The following is a 23,856-nucleotide window of genomic DNA, read 5'->3' as shown; positions in this document are numbered from 1 at the left end:
CGCAGAGTGTCGCTTGCTACCGGCTACAGTAATCTGGCCCCCTCACATTTCTGACAAAGCAAGCACAATTGCAAGTTTTATGATTTATTACAGTGTTGGTTTGTACTGAAAATGCTACCTTTTGCGCTCCTGCTCTCACGACTTACAGATGACAGCTTGGTTTATGGTGCTCTTTGCGCCCTTGTTATGCAACCTCTCTAAAGTGGATGAAGGCTTTCAGCGTCTCTTTTGTGCAACTTGGGCTGCCTTGCCGCGCTCAAACTGCTGTGACAGCAGTGACAATCACTCACCCGACAAGGAGCAGCGCCACCGCAGCCAAAACCTGTCGGAACCCAGCTTGATGAATAACTTCAGCTTAATGGATGATTGCGCCGAAATTTAATCATATTTCTATTTATTTATTTATTTATTTGATCAAGCCCAGCAAAAATAGTTCATATTTTCGGTGTGGCCCTTTCAAAGTAACACGCATTTCGGCCAATAAAACACTGCTGCGGTTTAATTCCTTTATCAAACGTTTTGTCACAATAAGCACATGTAAGGTTACAAGAACAAACACAGTAAACACTTCGCGAACCATCCCCCACCCCTCAGGACAAAACACCGTTACCAGAGCTCATAATAAAGTGATAGAGACAGTCTGTCCAATAACAAGGCAGCTCCTCTGTGCCTCATTTGCCCCATGTACTACACCTGCTTATGTCCAGAAACGAACATATGAGCAGATAATGGTCAGACAGAACAACGAATCAGTACCCATGCTGATTACAAAACTAAACATTCCATTTATCGGAACATGTTGATATTCCTTCCTTATATCTTATATGGTGCAATTATGAACAGTGGTAGATATGAATACAAGCTCATTTAAACCTGAAAGTGTCTTAAAATGCGGTGCTTTAAAACAGTTTCTTTCAGTCACATTAGCCACTGCTCCTTCTCCTTGTTAAACTGCTCTGCCCACTTCCTGGTGAGCTCCAGGTAGAGGTCAGGCTCATGGGGTTTGTAGTCCAAATACAGACGGGCTACTGTCTTCTTGGGCACAGCCCTCTCGATCTGCGTGCCCTCGTGCCACTCATTAAATGAAGTCACTGTGATGACGTCCGGCCTGACTGACATTGCTGCCTGTAGGGCAGTCTCATAATAGCGCCCGTTCACGCGGTTCCGCGTGTTATGGTTGTTCCACGGGCGCACAGCTGTGTCCACATAGCCGGGCCCAGCACTTGGCACGAACAGCAGGCCATTGCCGTCGCAGAATGCCTTGAGGGCTTTCCAGTTCTGGTGCGAGGAACCAAAGGAGAAGCCGTTGGAGGCGAAGTATGTGTACATGCCGTCGAAGCCGCTGGCCAGGATATCGTGCTTGTGGCGTTCCTCAACGATGAGGGCAATGAAGATGCCATCGTAGGGCGTGCCGCGCAGGCTGTGCGAGCCTCTGGAGGTCAGCAGCTCTGCCCAAGCTTCTGGGGGGGTCAGGTAAGAGTCATAGATGTAGAACAAAGGGAGGACCTTCCCTGTGCTGGACTTGAACCTGTAGAAAGCGCCATGTTTTCCATATCTGCGTACAAGGAAAAACACTTAATTGAAGCAACACTGAAATAATATTAATATATTGCTACAGTTAGCTATGGTATTAGATTTAGAGGTAAAGGTGTAAGAAACAACAGACACCCATAGATTTTCCACTAAAAAATCTCATTTGTAAATACTGCGTGGTGTACTGATTTTATACAGATATTTGCAGGATAAATCTTACATGTAAAGCTAAAAATATGGTTGGTGTGCACTCAATGCTAATAATTAAACATCACTCTCTTCTTATGTTTGGATTATGTTGAAGGCAGGTGTCATGCATAGAGGGGTATCAAAGAAGCTGGCTCTAATCCTTGATACTCAGCACACGGGTCTCAAAAGATATCATACTTCACTTTGCATAACTGTTGCATGGAAGGAGAACACTTCAAGGACAACTCATGTGAAATGACTAATTAGGGGATTTGCTTGTTACTGCTCTCTTCTCCACATCTTTTCTCGGAGAACTAGAATTGTCAGAGAGGGAATCCTTTGCGTAGAAAAAGCCACTGACCTGGCAACCCCTTCTCCTATCAGCTCATCCTCTGATCTTTTCTGGAAAGGCCTACAGCAGCCACCTCAGGCCCAAAGCCACCCTATTGCATTATGAGTTATGTATCAAATAAAAGCTGTTTTTTAAAACAGCTGTTTCTCTCCTTTCCCTCCAGTCTAACCAGAATTTCAGAGCCCTGTCTTCGAAGTTCAAAGACTGATAGATATTCGGCATGAAAAGTGGAGCTGTTCGTGCTTGATCTGTAAGTGAGTGATGGGGGATTTTCCAATTTTCACCCCCTCGCTGAATGGCTGTAGGAAGTATGAGCCATGAGTGGAGGTGGTTTGACCTACTTGTCAATGATGTATTTGACATTGTCATGCACGCTCAGGTCTGTCCGGCCTCGGTAGGGCTGGATGTGAAACGCCACCTGCAGATGCGGCACAGGATGACCTGAATCCCCTCCACCAATGAGCAGACAGCATTACACACACAAGTTGCACAAGTCTCTGCATGAACATTCAGGAGAGCAAGACAAACAAAGTTAGATCAGCAAGAACAACTGCATGCATTCTGCTGGGAACTTTAGAGGCTTTGTGTTTGCTTATACTGGGAATAGTGTGGAGGTGCCAAAATCCAGTAGAAAGTGCCTGCTGCCTTTAAGAGTGGCTATGAAGCTTCAGGGAGCCATCTGCCTGTATGCCTGAGGTTGTCTGGAAGAATGCCTCTCTCCAACAGAGAGCAGAAAACCTGCATTAATTAGAGTTTGGGAATATCTGGCAACCAACAAATTACCAACAATTCTCTCAAAAGCATGAACATGCCCTCATCGGCCTCTTTATTAGAAACACCACGTAGGTGTACACAGTCTATAACCCAACTGTTTCCAGTCTGCATTAGCCAGCCTCTATATCTTCGTTGATGCTCTATTTACACCACCAGACATCTGATGCCTGTATAATTTTGGGTGGTGGATTACTCTCATCCAACAAGTAATATTCACTTTCCCCCCGTTTTTTCTCCCCACTTTTAGTCGTTAAACAAACTCCCATCCATCTACTAGCTAGGTCTCTCCGTCCTATGACAACTTACTGACTGTTGAGGGTGCCGCACGCAAGTGCTTCCACTGAGACACGAGATGACAAGCACATCTTTTCGAACTGGCAAACTCCCACTGACAGAGTGAACACTGTTCTGTTACGCCACTCGGGAGTCCTAGCGACAGTCACAACAACAACAACAACTCCAGCGACTTTGGTACAGCTTGCTGATGAACTCATCAAGCTCAACCAACCCTACCCTCTGAGTGTTAATGCTGTGTTGAAAATGGTTCACAGCTGTGAGTCCTGCAGACATTAACAAGAAGTGAATAATAAACTGAGCAAGCCAACAGACAACTTATAAATGCACCTATAAGATAGACGTACCTAATAATTTGGTCTGTGCACAGTTCAAATGCACTGTTCATATACACACTGAATCGCTATCACTGCCCGTGCAGTTTGCTTTGCATAGTCAATGAGAGCGACAACCCAGGAATCTATTAAGCATGACTGTCCCTTTTTAGCAGAATAAAACAACTGAGCTGCTGCAACATTTTTGCTAACTGCTTTACCAGTTAAAGAGTACATCATTACATCGCTACACGACACGCACAATTTCAGCCAGGCTGTGATGTTCACCCTTATAAAAGATATCCACGGTGCTTTGTACAGTCTGACCTGCTGAGCTGTGTGCAAATATAAAACCATTCTGAGGACATTTAAAGTGTTTTTGCTCTTGTGGGCTGTGGTTTTCCCTGAGAAGTTGCTGTCCTTCCAGAACAGCAGTTATTCAGGGCACTTGGTTCATTATTGATCCTGTCATACAGAATCTCTTAGACAAACTGGGCTGGGAGGACACCATCAGTCATATCTAGGGCCATCACCTAAAAATAGCACTCCATCAGAAAGTGTTCTGGGTGGCGAGCCAGAGGAAAAGCTTTCACAACTATGTACATTATGAGCTTTTTGTCTTGCTAATTAGCGTCTTAATATTTTTAGTCTTAATATTTTTCTAGAGATTATTTTTAGAGGACACTAGAAATGAGGACATGCTTAAACATGTCAAGTTTGCAAAAAAGTCACACACTTAATATCAAGAAAACATTTTGGAATTGAATGGAAAAAAATCCCCCCACACATTCTACAAAGAATTTCCAGGGTCTCTTTGCACCGGTAAAAGATTATCTGATTTACCAGCCTATCCTCAATGAGCCAACAGAATCCTTGAAGCTCTGTAACAGGTAACACACCTGAAGGGCATTTATAACACAGCCCTCCAGGACTACTGCTCGACAAGGGATGCCTTCTGTATGAAAGCAACACAAAAAATGTCTCGTAGTGCTGCAGCCCCTGACGAGAAAGGGAGACGGCTCCTTGAACTCAGAGGCAGCGCGAGCAGCAGCCAACCGTCGAGCCTTTGGAGCTCGCGTGGCGACACAAGAGACCGGGCCACCCACCGCTTTTGCACTCTGCCAGCGCTGCCAGGCCTTTGCACGCCGTTGCCCTGGCAACGTGGCTTTCGGCGCCGGCACCCAGCGCTCGCCGCCTGCCACCAGCTGCCTTAGGAGTGCCGAGGCCGAAGGGGTGGGGGGAGGGGGGAGGGGGGCTGTTAATGTGGTTTGGTAATCCATGCATCCTGCTCCTCAAAGCCCTAAGGTCTGGATCCAAAGGGTTTCGGGACATTGGCTGGACGTCACGCATGTCTTATTGACAGTTTTTTTTCTGCCTGCATCTCTCTTTGTCTTGCTCCCTCTCCCTCTCTGCCTCTCTGGAGGTGGGAGGCTGGCAAGCTTGTTTTATGATACATGACAGGCAACCCGCACTCCCCTGAGCTGCGCTTTTTTGCTTTGACGTGTAAAAAAATTAGAGCTGTCAATTCTCCCTGCGCGCCTCTCGAGTGGTCAGACCACTTGGCACAGCCGGTCGCCTCTGAGCCCTGGCGGCTCCACGAAACGAAAACGATAGGGGTGGGAAATCCATCACGTCTGTCTTCTCCGCCATGACTATTCTCTGAACAAGCCAGCTGGCACTGCAGTCAGCCAAGAGCCATGGGCTACCAAGCAGGAGGGTTGCCTTTAATCGCTCATGACAAGCCTTCTTTAGCTAAGGACAGTAGTTGTTTGTATGTTACCCCTTTCTTTCGATCTTTGTTGTAATTTCCCAAAGACTGTCAACCGGAGAGCAAAGGCTGCCTTGAACTGTTTCAAAAGCCATACAGGCAGTTTCAGAAGCCATACAGGCAGGGGTTTGTCCACCGAGAGCAACATCCTGTGGCACAGAAGTGCAGTATTTTGACAGAGGCCCCCTGTGGGCGTCCTTCAGAGCCCGGTGAATGGCGGCTAGATTTATGCGCTCGAACGCGGGCAGATCTTCAGAGGAGAGAACCAACCTCACTCCTCTCACAATCAGCATGGGGCACAGAGCAGGCTTCCTCGGGTGGCTCGGAGACACGAAGGCGTAAGCATGAGAGGAGTGAGGTTGGTGAGGTTGCGTGAGTGCAGGGCTCCACGCTCCCTTTCCAGTTGCCCCCCTGTTCACTCCCCTCGGAAGGAAATGAGAGAGTGCTGAGAGAAATGAGTCGTGCGACTGTTCACACACTTCTCATCGTTCCCCACAGAGGCCAAGCACATGACTCGTGACCCCTCTCCCCATGTATTCCATGCCACAGACGTAACCTATTCGTCCGGATGAGTGTGTGTGTCCCTGAAGCGAGGAAAACATCACAGAACCACCCGTCTGCCACTAAACACTGAACGCCACGTCGAGAATATCGAGCGGCACATGAAGGACCGATGGGAGGAAAGAATCAGGCTTCTGGAGGGCTCAACGCCACACACACGCACGCACAGCTCGGCCCTAGGACACAGCCCCGCAAGGAGCAGCATCTAGAGGGTTAAGAGCTGTGAAGAGCTGTGCACTACTCTCTTGCTCTGTCATTGGAGCCGATTAATTTGTGGTTGTTCCACACTCTGCATCATTTAGCCTTCTGCCCGCCACAGCACTTGGCAACTTCGCAAATGCCAAACACAGAACTAAGGGAGGTTTGATGAGCAGGAATTTGGTCATACCAGACATCACCTTATGTTATCATGATTTGAAGCAGCAGTGTTAAAGTGAACATATCATTATCTAATGGAATGTACTGCATTCACTAACAGATTTAACTGTGCTTAACAAAATCCACTGCGATAAACTAATTGTGCTTCACTAAATCCACCAGCGATAAGGGTTAAGAGACAAATCCTATAACAATACATGCAAAGCTGTGTATGTAAACACATTAATGTACACTAATGTAAACACAATAATGAAAACACATATGTTCTTAAAGTGTATTTTTCAGATGCTAGAACAGAAAGAAAGCATTGAGTAAAAAAAGCTCACCATATCTCTCACCAGTTACCTTGATACGATGCCTGTGGGCAGCATCCATAACAGCAGGCACTAGGTCCTCGGTGGGTTCTCCATGTTCATCTGCCACACCAGGTGGGTACCAGGACAGTACCACCACACCTAGTGTCCCAAAAACACAACAGGCGTGTATAGCTGCAAACCTCTCGCTGTTTTAATCAGTTTACTCTCCATTTGAACTTTTGTTTTTTTTCCCCCCTCCCTCTTACATGTTGTACCTACACTTGCCAAAGAAAAAAATAAATTTAGATTATATATATATATATATTACAAATAACTCGCCAACACGAATATATATCGGAAATTATAACTAGCTGCACACCTGCAGCACTAGATTCGATTTGCTCCATGTGCGATTCAAGAACGCTCGGATTCCTGGAGCTGTACGGTCCAAGCTCCGGGTAGAAGCTGGAAGCGATGTCTTCTGGGGGACTGTGCCTTCCTTTGGGGTGACTGGCAGCTATTTTGGGGTCCCAGTGAGGGACTAATACATGGTCCCAGTGTATGTAACCTCTGTCCATTTGAGGCGTACCATACCACAAGTAATAGAAAATGTGAATGTCGTAGAAAATGTTGTGTTCGTGGCCAGAGTTTGAAAAGACTATCTTAGTGTCGCTTGCACCGAGAGCTTGACCGGCCGATGCAACGACGTCGTTAGGCACCGGTCGTCTGTCAACCCTCGCGCCGACGAATGGCATGAGTTCCATTCCCGGCGCGAGGTCCGAGAAGCCGTCGGAGGGTTTGAGGCTCCGTAAGCCCATCATCGTGCCGAAGATAAACAGCGTGAACAGGAAAAGTGCAACACACGCTTTCTTGCGCAGTCTGGTCATTGTCGTTGTCTATGGTCCTGAAAAGAAAACCACGTAAGATAGTGTCTCCTAAGTACTCAGCGTGTGTTATGTGCGTTCATCGCTTTTTATATTTGTACAATCCACACGATCAGCAGAAACATAATCATCCATTGCTCATCCCTGATAGGTAGAATATGGGTTCTTGTGACAGGACATATTAAAGATCTTCTCGTCCACCTTTAACAAAAGTTTTTAACCGATGGAAAAAAAAACTTCACGTCTGTCTTGGTTCATATTCATACGCTATGCTTAAAAATTAAAACAACACCAATACATTTAGCCTTTCAAACAGTTCCGTCAACAGACAACGGTCTCGCTACAAGACATTCGTGCAACTCATCAGATGTTTGTTGCATTTACTCAAATCCCGTGGAAATGCTCTATGGTTTTTACTGTTAAGAAAGCTCATCTAAGATACTCCGTCTTCTAGTGCACCGTTTCACCGAACTAGCCCACGGTTAGCTGCTCGCCCGTTAAATGCGCTCTTCTGCAATATCAGTTCGCAGATGTTGGCCTCCACGCGATGTCCGGGCTTCTCTCAATCGCCGTGCGCTGTGTCACATCTTCAGACTGGTCGTGCGGTCGTTAACTCATCACATGATCCAGCACATTCGTCACCATTGTTCGGTCTGGTTTCCTCGATTAAAAGCATCCCGTCGGCGCTCTCGCCTCTCATCCTCTCCCGCACGCAGGCATTTTTAATCCACCCATGCTGGTGCAAATAAACCAGATCGATCAGGCCACATCGAGTCCAGCTGCCGCGTCTAAAAAGTATCGTAGGATTTGCGTGTTTCTACCCCGGCGTGGCAGTCACCGAAGCTCTCGTAAATCATATTCTTGTTACTGGAAGGAGGAGCCACATCCGGCTGTCCGTTGTGAGACGCGCGCGACAGAGCGGCGCGAACGCGCATAGGATCCTTTATGGAAATCTGGAAACGGGTTTTAAACAGTTTAGCACATGCTAGTTTCAAGTACAAGTAAATCTGGACCTCATAAATATGTCTACGAATAATTCTGGGTATGAGTATTTCATTCTAAACTAGCCTCACCACAAAGCAAACCTGACAAGAAGCATGCACGACTAGCCTACGTTGTATAGAAAGACGTTAAGTTATGTACTGTTGTCAGTACTCACAAGTCATTTGATTGTCTATACTGAGTCTTGTACTCTACAAGTACCTTTTATTCTGACCACATGGAAGGGAAGGTATATCCAAATTCAAAGATATTTGTAAATATTCCTTAGGTAAACGTGTACAAATTTCCCATAACTAACACTTCAACTAAATTTCCACTTTATTAGTTATTACTCCAATTTTAATAGTGTTTCAACAATTGCAAAAGATTGTATAGACAATTATCCCCCACACGCTGTGCTACGAGTATATGCAGTTCAATGGGAGTAAATGGGTTTATTCCTTTCTACATTGGATCATAAATAGTGATAAATCTTTTGCTAGTGACAGCCCCTGACCCATTACTCTCCACGCCCCTAACTACATCTTAGTATAGATGTGTAATAATAAAGGCCTACTAGAAAAAAGGAAAACAAATCTGGTTGACTTTCACCGACAACCCACGGGTAAGCTGGCCATCCACAGAGATTTTTCACATTTAAACATTATCAGCTAAACTCACCATCCTGGCCCTCCTACATTTTATGGGATAAGCACAGAGGGAATTAGACTCATGGGGGTGTTAATCATGGTGAATTTGCTTTACTGAGAGATAGCTTTGGAACCCATAATTGCAGCTTAATGTGAAAGGATTCCAGCTTTGAATGGTTTAAATTTACAGGGAATCGGTTTGGTTTTGGTTAAAATATAGTTACTGAGACACACACACACACACACACACACACACACACACACACACACACACACACACACACACAAAGAAGCAGAAAGAATTTTGCTTATGGAATGTTTTACTTGAGCACAGCTGTATATTTTTTGTAGATGTTTACAGACATTTGCTTGGGATGTTCTTGTCTAATGAATGAATGAATGAATTAAGAAATTATTATTTTCCTTGGCACATGTCTGCACTCACAGACATGCATTTAGCACATTACATAATACTTATTGGTTGTTTTTTTATACTAAAAGTGGCCTGAAGTCATTCTCTATTGCACTGACTGTCATATGGGGACATCTAGTGGGAACACAAAGCAAGGATTTTTTTTTTATTTTTATTTTTTTTGGAGTCTGTTTATAACCACTCAGCATCATAACTGAATCACACTCACATGCTGACTCATATGCAAGGCTGTTATTCTGCATTACACATATTCAAGTTGTAACAAGCATATTCTCTTGATCTTTTCCCAAAGCCAAAGACAAAGCTTCTGGAGTCTGATTCTGGTCTTATCTGCCAGTGTACACATTCTGACAAATATCTATCAAACCTCTGAAATTGGTCATAATGCTACATAAGCATTCCAGTTATACATGGGTATCTGACCTTGCATTTGTCTTACCACCAGTTTATATTGGCCAAGAAAAGTTAGGCTTAAGAATATGATTGTGTGTTTTGTTTGGTCATAATTATTTCCCCTTTCTTTCTTTATATACCTATGACCATTTTAGCTTTAACCTTTCTTGCCACACTGATAAAGCTATGTTTTAGTACTACCACCAGGGGGCAATGGCATTTGGTATAAAGAGTTCTCTGCAGTGAAATCAGGCCTAAATCTAAAACAAAACAGCAATAAATTTCAGTTCAGTTTGTGACTAAGGGTATTTCTTTCTTTCTTTCTTTCTTTCTTTCTTTCTTTCTTTCTCTTTTTTAATCAAAAGGTTACCAACAATTCAGTGTTCTGGGAAAATTATAAATCTAACTGATCAATATGACACAGAAGCTATGCCTGCTGTATCAGATTGACGGAGTGGAGCCGTCTTCTGCAGTCTCTATTAGACAGCTAAAGCCTTCTGGAGAGAGCTGCACTATATGGAGAAAAATATTTTCTTTTACACAAATATGTATAGATCAATAAAGATGACTGGCATATTTTTATTTGGATTTCAGAAGAAACAAATATTTAACAAAAATAATTAACTCTGTAGTCTGTGGAGACAAAGCAGTTTATTCGTAAAAGCTATGTAAAATGCTTTACAGCATCTGACCTATGTGATATGAGATTTGCTTTTGTATAAATTTGAAATGTCATGCACTGAATGTCAGCAGCAATTGTTCCATTGATATAGCCTGGGCTTCGTCAAAGCGTATGGTAGAGCTGTCCAAGGTGCTGAAACTATTTTTATATTTTTAGACATTGCTCTCTAATCTTGTATTGTTGCTCATTGTTTTAGTCTTTTTCTGCATCTTTCTTTGTTCCTTTGTCTATCATTGCATGTGTGTCTGTGTGGCCAAATCTCTCTCTCTGTCTCTATGTCTTTCTTCCTCAATCCCAATACATATTTTTGTCATCATATACTATGATTGTAACAAATAGCAAAGGGAATATTCTTTCAAGCATGGCAGGTCTTATCCTACAGCTGGATCCCTAGGAAAAATGAAGAGTGACACATTCTGTTGCTTATAACTTTCAGCTCAGAGCGTTTCACACCAGTATTTTAATTATTGATTACTGATTCCACAGGGACCTTGGGAATGCACAGAGCTGACCCGATTCCCTTTAGAGATGCCTGCTCAATGCTCAGCCCATTGTCAAAGCTTTGCACATCCATTGCTGAAGAAGTGAGTGCAGGTATCAGGAAGAAAGCTAGCTATCTTGGTTTATTACAGCAAGCATTATGTTTTACACAATAAGTTAGGAAAGTGTATTTATGTTTGTCTAAAAATATTCACATAATGTCAAAGGGAGGTCATCATGCATAAATAGGCAGCTGTGGTACTAGACAAGAAAAATCTTTTTATAAAGCAAATGAAATATAGACAACACAGGACGCATAGAATAGGTTTTGTGTGTGTGCCTCTAAGAATGAGAGAGTGATGCTTTCTGGAGTGTTGCGACCACGTGCCAGACCATTGTCCTCAGGCACCTCTGACTGACATGGGTCACATCAAGGCCTGCCCCTTTAGTTGCTGATGGGGGTGAGGGCAATTCGTCTCCATGGTGATCTCCATAGTAATTCTTCAATTGACTGATTTGACTCAGAACAAAGCATACAAATGCAACCAGCTGCTGGCGTAATCACTGGACAGCAACATACGTAGGCGCTTTGGGTTTCTGAAATTATGCTATGAGTCAATCACTGAAGGAAAGTCCAGTTAGACTGCTCTGTGCACAAGCTCGAAAGTCTAAGACGGGAGTGCTTTATGACTTACAGGAGAGATTTTATATGTGCCAGCAGACTTTTATGTAAAGACAATGTGGGTCATTCTCAAGAATCCTTGACCCAAAAGGTCAAAAATGTGAACAAAGTACAAGCACGTGCTGCTGAGCATTAACCAGGCAGCCCAGTAAACAGCTACAGTGGCCAGAACATGCTGCAGTGTTCCTGAAGTGCGTACAGCAGGGGGGGTTAGCTTCCTGGGGGACTGGAGGAGGGCTGGGGACTAGCAAACATTTGCCAACTTTGAGTGATCACTCAGCAGTGCTTTTTAAACTCGGACACTCTCTGGTCCCTCTCCAACTCAAGAGATCACTGACCCAGAATCAGGCACACACATTTGCACAGGATTGTCTCTAAATTTTTTAATTCAGCTTTGTCTACGTGCACACACACGTATTAACACAAATTAATAATGTTTTTACAGATAAATGTGTATAAGGCCTGTTTGTTTGTTTGTTATGACAAGAAGCCATTTTGGAGAAAAAGCAAATGACATTCAAACCACCCGGCCAGGGCCATAACTAACCATGAGGACACTGAGGTCAAATAAAAGTATTAAATGGGAAAGGAATAAAGGGTAAACAACAACAACAGCAAAAAACCAAATAGGTTTAATTCTGTAGGTAGTGAAAGTAGTGAAAACATGAGGGGGATTAGAACATGCCATTGACCTTCAAGCCGACACATTCTACAGTGTGATTTATTCCATTGTGTGAAGTAGGCTGGGTCACATTTCTACAGCAGCAAGTCCAGTCCTGCTGACCTACCGCCCTGCATAATTTAGTTTCAATCCTAATCTAACACACCTGAAACAATTGATCAAGTACTTCAGTAACATCTCCATATTAGAGCCAGGTGCACTAGATTAGGGTTAGAACTAAACTATGTGGAGTGGTAGATCACCGGGTCTTGGACACCACCATACAGTATGGACTTCACAAAAATATTAACCATAGTTGATGTCTCAGTTTACCATACTGTTACACACAGTCCTATTGTAATTTGTGCTGCTTTTTTCATTAGCTAGTTTAGTCCTAACTATAGCCTAATTAGTGCTTTACTCCCCACTCATTAAACATTTGAGGCTTATTCTATTCTTCCATAGGTCTAGTGTAACCCATTACAGCATGTAAATAGAAGAAAAAAAGCTATTCTTACACTGCATATATGGCCAGTAAAAATCATCCTTTCAAACCATAAAGAGACAAAGGAACTTTGGGGAAAGGGAAGACGATTAGGAACTGACTGGTCCTTTCCTGAAAACCACATTATGTGTGTCATACGACCACCCAATCCCTATGCGTAATGCCTTGCCTGGCTTGGCTTGCTCGGCCGAGACCGCGTATTTGTAACTCGTCACCACGACAGGTGCGCTAATGAATGAGTCAGCAACCTGAATCCTTTAAGTAGTAAGTTTGGGATGGTGATTAATAACAACCGGGAATCCGGCATGAATGATTAATAGGAAATGGGATGCTATCTTAATTGTGCTTATGAGACAGATGCGTTAGGTCATCCTCGTAAGAAAGAGATGGCTGCCACCTGTAAACTTTAAACGCGTTCAATAGGATTCTTATAAAGACTCGAGGAAGCTGTAGTCTCTGTGCGCCCTGACTCATTGCTGTTAATGAATTTACACACAGTTAGCGCAGTATAAAAATGTCTTCTGAGCAGAACGGTGCTGTCGGTGAACTCACACTGACGCGATATAAAAGCAAATGAATAACATTTGATGAAGCTGGGCAATCGGGTATATCTCGTCTTGGGGATTTCTTGTGAGTAGCTTCTCATGTACCTAGGTAAGTGTTGAGTTTTTCCGCATATTGTGGAACATTTGACGAATAAATAATACCAAAATATTTGAAGATTAAATTTGTACTTTGTCCAAGGTTTAAACAGTGATGAAAAAAATAAAATCGGCTGTGAACATATGAAGGTTATAGTATATCTCTTGGAAATACTGTGCTTAATTCATATGTGATTAAAACTATTTTAAAATACACATTTGCTTTTTATTGTCTTTGCATTTTAAACATTGCTTTGTAAAATGACGAGAGAAATGCACTAAATTAAAATGACCACTGTAATCATGGAGTTACAGGAAAATGCATGTTTAATTTTTCCCCACAAAGTGGCCCCGTATGTCACGTTATAGAGAGAAGCTATTTGTTTGTGACACTTCATACTTATCAAAGCGAACAACCAAGGAGCAGGTTGTTCTATAATTTAACACTCATTGCTCGTATCCCTCAGCGATTTGCGGGAGGAGTGGTCAACTCTGAGGCTTTTATACTCCCTTCGCATACACACAACCCCACACAAGACCGCAGTAGAGGCTGTACGGTCGATATTCGGCAGAATATAGAAATTGATTTGGAAAGCTGATACTGACTTATTTGGGTTATAGGTAAACGGAACTGAATTCATACATATATTTTTGACTGACTGAAGCCTAAACAACTTGTGGTTATTACAGAACTTTGGTCTCGTTATGGTTGTGGGCTTCTTTTTGTATTTGTTTTATCCTATATCTTTATATACTTCTTTGCACAGTCCAGTGGCTGTGCTTGTATATTTATCGTGTTAGAAACTGCACGCATTTCAATAGTCCAGTATAGCGTTAAAAATGATGTCTCTTAAATGAGTTCAGAATGAGCCGAAGCACCGATTAAAAAATAAGTAAAAGGTATAATTTAAAGAAAATGGCCTGCTTTAGGACTTAGTAAGACAGGTTTACAATTGAAAATGCTGGTTTAATTCAACAATCTTTTGGCGCCGGTTCGTACACGGGTGTGCTTTTACTAGGGTCGTGCAGGCACTGTCCGAGTGTCCACCCACACCGAAAGACACTCCGCTTTGCGGGGGGTGGGGGGCCGAGGGTCATTTAATACTGTCCCAGAAGAGGGCGGGGAGGAGTCATGGGTATATCCCCAAGGCCCTGATAGTTTAGGTAGGTGTTCTCCAACTCCGATTGGCCAGCTGCCGAATATGGGACCTATCACTCCTATCACCATGGAATGCGCAATTTATCAGCTAAATGATTGCAATTCAGCATCACGTGGACTTGACCGAAAAGGTGGGGGAGGTTGCTGAGGTGATTAGGGTTAGGACTTGCAGTAGGCTATTGTGCGAGAAATGTTACCTATATTACTTGACCCACCCAAAGAGGATTACTGACGAACATATATTTTGCTTTGATCTGGATTAAGACGAAGCTCAAGATACTGTGGATATCATAAACCATGGCTGAAGGTATGGTCTTGGTCATCTTCTGGGGGGGGGGGGGGCTTCCGAGATGCCTCTTTTGGAGGAGGAAATAAAATGGGGCTGGGTGGGCTGGGTTTGCTTCATTGTCTTTCAGATTTGGGGGTTCTTTTCTTAAAGAGCTTCCCACAAGCCCCTCTAACTTTCACGCTGTTGGGTGTAAAATGTCCCCAACGCCTTTTGTTTCTTCGTTTCCACTGGTGGTCAGTTGGAATGGAATGTTTTAAGGTTCTAAACAATTTGTGTGGGGGAAAGGCATATTTCTGAAGGGGCTCTGAGGGCGAAGAAGAGTGGCGGCCACGGAAATTTTGGAATTTAATTTGAAATGGGCGAAATGGGATCAGTGTATGATGAGTATTATACAGGTGAGCTAATATGCAATTTCAGTAGTGGCTAACTACTTCAGAATTATGTTGTATAAAGAAATGAGGCTGTAGCACAATTTATTTAACAACTTTAAAAATATTTGTTCTTGTCTCATTCTCTCTCTGTCACCGGCGAGTGAGTTGCAAAAAACAAACCAAAAATAAAAAAGCCCCATCATAAAATTGTTGGCTGGATCTAAGAATTCGTTACATGTTTATATGTATACACGCGATGTTGGGCTACTAGTCTATTGATGGGCTAATTGCAGTTGAAGGAGTTTGCGTTTAGGATGGGAAAGCGCCAAATAGCCTGTTGCTAAACAGAAGCCTATTTGTACATTATAAACAACTTTTTTTTCTAGGATTTCATGTAGAAAATGCATTGTTATTTATGTGCTGCAATAATTAATACTACTACAAATATAACTATAAGAGCATTATTTTTAATATATCGTTTTTCTGTGTAGGCTATTTACTGGACTAACATTTATGATGCGCCTCCATGTTTGTTTGCCTACAAAGGGGAAAATTGGAATGTTCCGCATAAGATTTAATTTAAAAAGTAAGGAAGAAGTAAATGCTTGTTTATGTACACAGGCAGGATTTAAATATATCGGGCAACGCTTCCAAAGCCTCTTGCTCGCATTATTCGTAAATGTCAGACTCGCACAGTACATTGAGAGTCAACTCCATGTCGAACCGGACCGGTAATTCCGAGAAACATCATCGTAAGATGTCCGATAATGTTCGCCTGATGATTAAGATGCTATTATGTTCGTTTAACATTCAGATGGAAAACATGACTTACACCCTTCTGCTACAATTTAAATTGTTGCGTCCTTTTTTTCTGAAGGGGGATGTGTAAAGACTGAAGAGGAGGAAGCGCCGAGCTCTGAGGAAGAGACCGGTTTCTTTTACGGTACCGGGGTTTGCAAATGGTTTAACGTGCGGATGGGGTTTGGATTTCTGTCCATGACTAACAGAGAAGGTACTCCTTTGGAGTCGTCCGTTGATGTCTTCGTCCATCAGGTAAGTTCGATATATCGACGCAGAAGATTGGCGTGTTGGTATTTCGCGTTTGCAAGGCCCTCTAGAATTCACATGGTGCTCGACAAACACATGCTTTTGCACAGAAGAATAATATTTTTAAAAATAACTTTTGTTTAAGGAATTTTCAGGAATGTTTTTTTTCCCTGCAAAAATAACGCAGTTTCAAATAACCACGCACCGATTTCACCGCGTTCTACATAATTGATCATCAGTCTTGTAGCATTCAATAACATTTGCATGGGACTTAAAAAATAATTCTTAGTAATTTGTTGCAAGAACCTGATTCGGGAATAATGCATATACGCCTAGATAAACCTTGCCTAGGTTTCATTTTTAATGGATTTCAAAAGCAGTCATGGACTGTTCACGTGTATATCCACATGGAACGTTATTATTATTTTTTAGTTTCTGCTAGTGCACAAGTCCGTTTCGATTTAAGTGAGAAATCCTTTACACACAGCTGTCGAATTCTGTGAAAGTTTATACATTACTGCAAATGTTGATTCAGACCTGAAGAGGTACGCCCGCGTTTCCTGGTGTTTGGTGTTTTCCAACTGTTTATGCACGCGCTTTTATTTTTCTTCTCTTCGTTATATGAGCACGGGACGGCATCAGTCATTGATGGTCCAAAAGTGACTGTGGACTTAGCATTTGTCTTTGTATTCTCTTTACCAGCCATGATGATGCTCATGTGAAGGACCGGGCTAAAATATTTTTTTTTAAAGTCTTCATTAACAGAACAAATATGTTCACCTTGTTTACCTAGTGAGCTATAAATCAGCAGTGCTTTGTGGTCTTTTAGCTGAAGGTTTTGCGGTGATTGGATGAAGGGTTGAGCTGCATTACCATTTCGATTAAGGGCTTCTCCTTGGTACTTCGCCAGATTTGCCCTTAAAATCACTAATAATTAAACACCCCCTAGTCAAGGAGGACCAGCTACTCTCCGTGTGGCTCGACTGTCGTATATGACCAAATGAACCACTGCTCGCTGACTCCCGGCTGCTGTGTAAAATTGCACTGAGATTAGAAGATCACAAGCGAATGGCCCTACACACTGTCAGGTGATATCTTCCTTTTTCGGAGTGAGACGTCTTCGGTTACATCCACAGAGGCTGCCTAGGAGGCTGATTGTATAGTGATGAGGCTTAACATGGATAAAGAGGGCTGTTTGCACCCCACAGCCTATAGGGCTCATTCTTTTCACTCCAGACTATACCATTAAAGTGAAGCATGAAAATTGGACAGGCACTATACACAATTCCTATCTCAGGTGGGTTACTGAAGACAATCTACTGTTGGGTTTGAGAGGTTTTTATTTATTTATCTATCTATCTATCTATCTATCTATCTATTTATTTATTTATTTATTTATTTATTTAAATGGAATTAGTTTTTTAGATTGGGCCTGAGCTGTATTTATAAAAGAGAAGTCTCTCAATTTCTAGCTGTTTTTAAGTTTTGTTTTTTTTGTTTTTTCCTCTCAGAAGAATTTTATTTTGCCCTTCTGTGAAATAGCCTCCCTCATCTTTTGCACTGGGTCGTATGCATGTGAAAAGGACACAGCCCATTTGAAATGTTCCCCTCCACTGCTGCCCCACGGGTCCATGTACTGGCTGTCCATTGAGCCTTTGTTTCCATCCAGTGTAAATCAGCATATGCATTGAGGACCCGTGGCTGCATCAAACCAATTGCCTGTCGTCACCCACAGATTGACAGCTTGTCGCTGGCCGTTAACCCGCCCTCCTCCAGAAAGGTCTGGATTGGAGAGGTTCAGCTTGGTGGTGCTCTGAGGAGAAAGCTTGGGCATTTTCAGGAAGTAGCTTTTCGAGCTCATCGGGGCAGGCGTTCTCACGGTGCTGGCAGGATGATTATTGATCATACTCAGAGCGTGGCTCTCCATGCAGGGGACCTGCTCCTTTTGGGGGACAATGCGTGCCATTGTTGCGGCAGATAGAGGAAATCCTGCCGGCTGTGATCTGTTACTGAGCGGTGAATGAAGAGTGTGTGTGTGTGTGTGTGTGTGTGTGTGTGGGGGGGGGGGGGGGGGGCGAGGAAGAGAAGGAGATATTGAGAAATGGAGAGCGCAGAGAGGGGGAGAACAAGAGGAAGGAAACAAGGCAGATACTATAATGGGGGGGAGGATTTAGGAGGGACGAGGGGGGGTGTGTGTGTGGAGGGAGAGGTCTCGTTAGCTGGGCTCATTCATAAAAAAAGTCCTCCATAGTTAAAGGGGTGGAGGTGGGGGTGGGGGGGTTAGTGGTGGAAAAGGTCAGGGGCTGGAGGGATGGTTCCAGGAAGCCTTACTGGGGGGTTGGGGATGGAGGAATGTAGAGGTTGTCAGGCAATCAGGAGGGAATTCCTTTCCCACTGCCCTCACTTCAAAAGACACCCCCTGCCCCATCGGACTGCCACCCCCGCCTTGTGAGAGAGGTGTCCGGGTTAAGCCTGACGGCATGTGAGGGTCGTAAAATGGCCCACCCTCCAATGAGATACTGGGTGGGAATGCCCAAGTCAACTTGATCTCATTTAAATAAATAAATAAATAAATAAATAAATAAATAAATAAATAGGAAAAGTGTGATTATGTAGTAACCATGTTGGTTATCTTATGAGTTTGGATATGCATGACTGAGAGAAACTTGGTATTATTTAGTAATTAAACAAAAAGCACTTTTTTTTTTTTTTCCTAAAGAGATCATTATTTAACCTGCTGTTATTGGTGAAGCCCCAGCTTCTATTAGCCACTTTGCTGAGGAGAACTCCAAAATTTGAGAGAAGTCAGAGTAGGGGAAGCAACCCCCCACTCCCCTCACTTTGCACATTCCCAGGACCTGTAGTCTCCACTGGTCCTTCAAAGGATGTTTATTAAGCAGAGATTCCAGGTGTTTGTTTTCAGCGTAGGCTCCCTCTTCTCTCCACGCTCCCGTAGAGCAATCATCCCAGGAATGCACCCCCCCAACCTCTCCTATATCCCCCTGCCACTGGTGGTCAGTGTGAGATCCTGCAAGATGGAGATATTTTGCAGATTTCCAGCATTTTCCACTGGGTCCCATGCCATCTAAGTCTAGGCTAGAGGCAATTTTTGGGTTCAGATAATTAGTAATATGTAAGGGGAGTGATGTATGAAATGAAGTGTTGGGGATAGTGGTGTTTTGGAAAATCCAGCACAGACTGGAATTTGACCAAATGTAAAATGTTTTTAACCAGGACCTGCCGAAATAGGATTTTGTAGTAATAACGTTCTTAATGTATTGCCATCCAGTGACTCTGGTAAATGGTTTGCCCTTAACTTGGTTAAAGACTGTGGGAGGTATGAAGAAGGAAGATGCTGAATGCTGGTCTTCCAGTTTATTAATTTGTATTTTTTAAATATGTTTACAAAACACATTTCAAAGGGGTAGAATTCAGGCCACTTATAAAGATAATTTTGTGTGGACCTATCTGAATATTCAAATTTGATTTGAATATTAAGGGCAATAACTGATTCTTGATTGTAATCAAGGCGACATGGAAAATAAATTATTTTTGTAAAGTAATTTTGATTGCTTTGTAAAGATTCACTCACTCTGCCTTGGCTTATGATGAGTTGAAGCAGTTAATCTACAGGGGGTCCTAACTAGCATTTCATTATTTGCATCCCAGTCTGAAATGCCTTGACTCCATTTAAGAATGTGGTGTTTGGGCAAAATATAAATATTTGCAAAAACCTTTCTAATCCGAGTAGATAAGACCCCGCATATTGCATGGATTTCCATGCTCTCAGCCACATAGCTCAGTACAAAATTCTCATTGTAAATATTTTTGCTGTATTAAATCTTAATAGACATGGCAAATTTGAGTCCTCTCACAGTTTAAGCTTAAATCTTGCATCTCCCTTGAAAAACTTTTATCAAGTTTAATTGTTCCAGTTTTGTAGATTTAAATTGTAAGTCATTTTTAGTCAGTTGCGTGTGTGTGTGTGTGTGTGTGGGTGTGTGTGTGTGAGCTCCAGGAGTTGATGCATATCAGTCGTGCATTCCCACTACTGGGAACAAGCACATCTGGTAAGATGCCTTTAGTCCTTTCATTCTTTGCTTCACTTTTAAAGTAGTGATAAAGTAATCTCTCAGCACTCTCTGATAACTGTGAGTGAATAAAGAAGTGAGTGCTATTTAAATAATGTGCTGATGAAGTATTTATAGGGTAGTTAAAAGCTGGGTGGCTATAGTGTTAAAAGTACTTTTTGTATTTGCAGGTTATGAAGAACTGTGTGTGTGTGTGTGTGTGTGTGTGTGTGTGTGTGTGTGTGTGTGTGTGTGTGTGTGTGTGTGTGTGTGTGCATGTTTTTAAATTTTTTATATATATATATATATATATATAATATATATACATGCGCGCACATGCACAATAACAAGCATTGTGATTTGTTGGAGCGAGCTGAACGACAGTAATCCCTAAGCGTTTCTCTTTCCTCACAGAGCAAGCTCCACATGGACGGCTTTCGTAGTCTCAAAGAGGGTGAGCCAGTGGAGTTCACCTTCAAGAAGTCCTCCAAGGGCCTGGAGTCGCTTCGGGTGACGGGGCCTGGCGGGGCACCATGCGTGGGCAGCGAGAAGAGACCCAAAGGCACGCAGAAGCGACGTTCTAAAGGGGACCGGTGAGTGGCTGTCACTAGCAGAGTCTTAGCAGAGTGCCTTATGTAGGAGCATTTTGACTTTTTTTTTTTTTTCTTTCCTACTTTCACTTCCTATGACCAGCGCTGACCTGTCCCACACACACGTTTGTGCTGTTTTAACCCCACCACTGATGGTTCTCAACAGCTTTGCACTCCATTTCTGAAATCCGATTGGACATGCAGATGTGATTTGTTATCTGGCCCCATACCTCTGCTTTGATGTTAAGTTGAACAGTCAGAAAAAGAGTTCCAATGTGGCATGACTCATGATGTTTACCCATGGAAGATGGCAAGCACATCTCGGGTGCCTTTGTACCCCCCTCCCCCGCTAGGGTGATGACGACTTGACCCGGATCAATAGGTTGGTTAAAGTCTCAGGGATTGGGAGTTAACCCTGCAGAGCTACTGACTCACACCAAGACCACTGCCCCCAACCTCTGGCTGTGGTGTAGCTGTCACAAAAGGGGCTGGGCCTCAGGTTACTGATAGCCAGAGCCCTCCTAGAGCGGGTGTCGTCAGTGTGGAAGGTGGGGGGCGCGTGAGTGCACGTGCGTGCTAGCTTGATCTGAGAAGTCGTGCAGTTGGAGAAGCTTCGCATGGACTGAGGTAGCTGATGTTGTTGTTGTTGTTGTTGTTTTCATTGGGAAACAGTATTGACTGACTACCACTGCCATGTCAACCGGGAGCTTGATGAGGAAATCTGGAGGCTTGGGAAGATCGCATGCTTGTGAATCTGATCTAATTTTAGCTTGTCTCCATGGATACACTGAAACAGACAGGCAGTTGATTAAGTTTTTTGCATATGTTTGTTTGTTTGTTTCCTTCATTTTTTTTTCACCGTTCATATTTCAGACAATCTTGTTTAAGCAACTTATGCCTGTGTAAAGGAAGAAGTGAATTTGATTTGATCATTACATCCTGCTTTGTGCCTCTTCCAGTAATTAGCGGAACACCCTGATGCTTGTGAACACACCCGCCACTGAACTTTCATAATCATGCCTGCTTTTTGTTTTTTTTTTTTTTTTTTTTTTGAGGGGGTGGTGGAAGGCTGTTCCATGTGTGTACCTTTGCCTGCTGGGAGGCACTGACACACAGTTGTCGTGAGAGTGGGTCCCGATGAAGGATTGAATCCTGTCCATTTTAATTAATAACAGATGCAGATGCCTGCAGAGGGTCATAGGTGACCGTTGCCATGGCAACCCCAGGCTGTGGCATGAGCAAGCAGTGTTAGGAGGGGGTGGGGTGTTGGAGAGCAGGGGTCAGAGTTCAAAGGTCGCAGCGCTGTATTGAAACAAAGGGCCAAAGAGATTCCCCTCTCCCTCCTCTGGCTCTGAGCGCCTGGCCATGCTCTCGCAGATCAATAGCTGGGGGAGGGGGGGTGGGGTTAGATGTGTGTGGGTGGATTTGTTTGTGGGGGTGGGAGGAAGGAATTATGGCTTAGAGGGGGGGGACAGGGGGACTATATTATTATATAGACATTTATGACTGGAATTAAATATGTAGCTGTACTGTGGTGTAGAGACTAACATTTTATTTAAAGGAGAAATAAGTAATTATTTTTTTCCAGTGATTCTTTATCACATTATGAAATGGCCATTATGTTCATACCTTATGGCCTGGATGCTTCAGAGATTCTGTAATAAATCTATCTTAAACATGGCTACCTCCATGTGGAAGACTGGCTCTGTGAGCATAAACTGGTTAATTTGAGGACTACAAAGCAATTTGATTCTTCATCTCATGTGAGCTACAATTTAAATTAAAAAAAATTATCACTTTCAAATATTTTGCTACATAAATTGCATATATAGGATTTTGTCCTCTAGTATTCGATTTATTTTCAGAAAGTAATTTTCTGATACATATTGTAGCGTCACCTGTACTGTGAATGTATTGTGTTTACAATGCATCATCCTACACTCTGACAGGAAGGACTTTTGGGGTGCAAAAAGACAGAATGCTTCTAACGCTTAAGTATTGTGGTTTTAATGTTTGTGTCTTTTAAATATGCTGTGAATTGGTGTTAAATGCAGTGAGAGGCATTGACCATTATAGTCCATGATCTCAAAAGTTTCACTGCATTGCCCTCTAGTGGTAGCCTAAAGTCATAACTTCTCTCCGTGCTGTTCTGTAGGTGCTATAACTGTGGCGGCCCAGACCATCATGCCAAAGAATGCCAGCTACCCCCTCAGCCAAAGAAGTGCCATTTCTGCCAAAGCATGTCTCATATGGTAGCCAACTGTCCAATCAAAGCACAGCAGTCTTCACCAGGGTCTCAGGGAAAGCCCACGTCGACATCAGGCGACGAAGAAATGAGCCACACCCCCTTGCCTCCCGAGAGCTCTGATTGAATGAAGGATGTGAACATAGGATAGTTGTCAGGGAAAACACACGCACCAATCAAAGTCTTGTTGGAATGCTGCTTTTGGAACTACCTCAGGTTCTCGATTTTTAATTTGCAAACAACATATATGAATGTCATCTCACTTAGCATGGTGTTGTAGTTGAAATTAGTCATTGTTAAATGTCGAGAGAGAGTTGAAAATGGTTTGATTTGGCTAAAGATGATGTACTTCTATTGCTCAGATCCTCTGCTTTTCTGGTGTAACTGTTTTGTTTGGTTTTTTTTGTTTGTTTGTTTGTTTTTGGGCGTTTTTTGTAGAAGGAATACAAGCTGGCTGAGTTCTGTCTTGCCTTCTATGATGTTTGAAACCTGCTGGATTTTTCAGCAACTCCTCCACACAGTCCATTCTATTCACACAATAAGGGGAGTGACCAGCTGATCTGTTTTAAGTGTTATTCATTTGGAGTGATTATTGTTTGTTGCTTTGTGAATAAGGGGGACTTTGTTTATATAT

General features: G+C 43.0%; 2 protein-coding genes across 4 annotated transcripts; one reads left to right on the top strand and one right to left on the bottom strand.

The window, feature by feature from the left end:
• Positions 1–481: 481 nt before the first annotated feature.
• maneal (mannosidase endo-alpha like) lies at positions 482–8,217 on the bottom strand. 3 transcript variants are annotated; one of them, XM_027009750.3, is made up of 4 exons: positions 6,839–8,217; positions 6,490–6,618; positions 2,416–2,515; positions 482–1,555 (listed from the first exon to the last, which is right to left on the bottom strand). In XM_027009750.3, the coding sequence occupies exons 1-4, from the start codon at positions 7,344–7,346 to the stop codon at positions 919–921; spliced, it is 1,374 nt and encodes a 457-aa protein (XP_026865551.2). In that variant the 5' UTR covers positions 7,347–8,217; the 3' UTR covers positions 482–918. The 3 variants fall into 3 exon arrangements, with proteins under 3 accessions (XP_026865551.2, XP_026865552.2, XP_026865553.2); XM_027009751.3 differs by having other exon boundaries at positions 6,502–6,618; positions 6,839–8,216; XM_027009752.3 differs by having other exon boundaries at positions 2,416–2,492; positions 6,509–6,618; positions 6,839–8,216.
• A 7,040-nt stretch (positions 8,218–15,257) lies between these two features.
• Positions 15,258–23,856, top strand: lin28ab (lin-28 homolog Ab). Its single transcript, XM_027009789.3, has 4 exons — positions 15,258–15,294; positions 16,148–16,323; positions 20,802–20,980; positions 23,133–23,856. Exons 1-4 carry the CDS (start codon positions 15,264–15,266, stop codon positions 23,347–23,349), a joined length of 603 nt encoding a protein of 200 aa, XP_026865590.3. The 5' UTR covers positions 15,258–15,263; the 3' UTR covers positions 23,350–23,856.

Source organism: Electrophorus electricus, chromosome 6 (assembly GCF_041902795.1).
Source record: "Electrophorus electricus isolate QZ-2024a chromosome 6, ASM4190279v1, whole genome shotgun sequence".
NCBI lineage: Eukaryota > Metazoa > Chordata > Actinopteri > Gymnotiformes > Gymnotidae > Electrophorus > Electrophorus electricus.
Note: the sequence above shows the minus strand (reverse complement) of the source record. Positions and strands in the feature narration are given on the sequence as shown.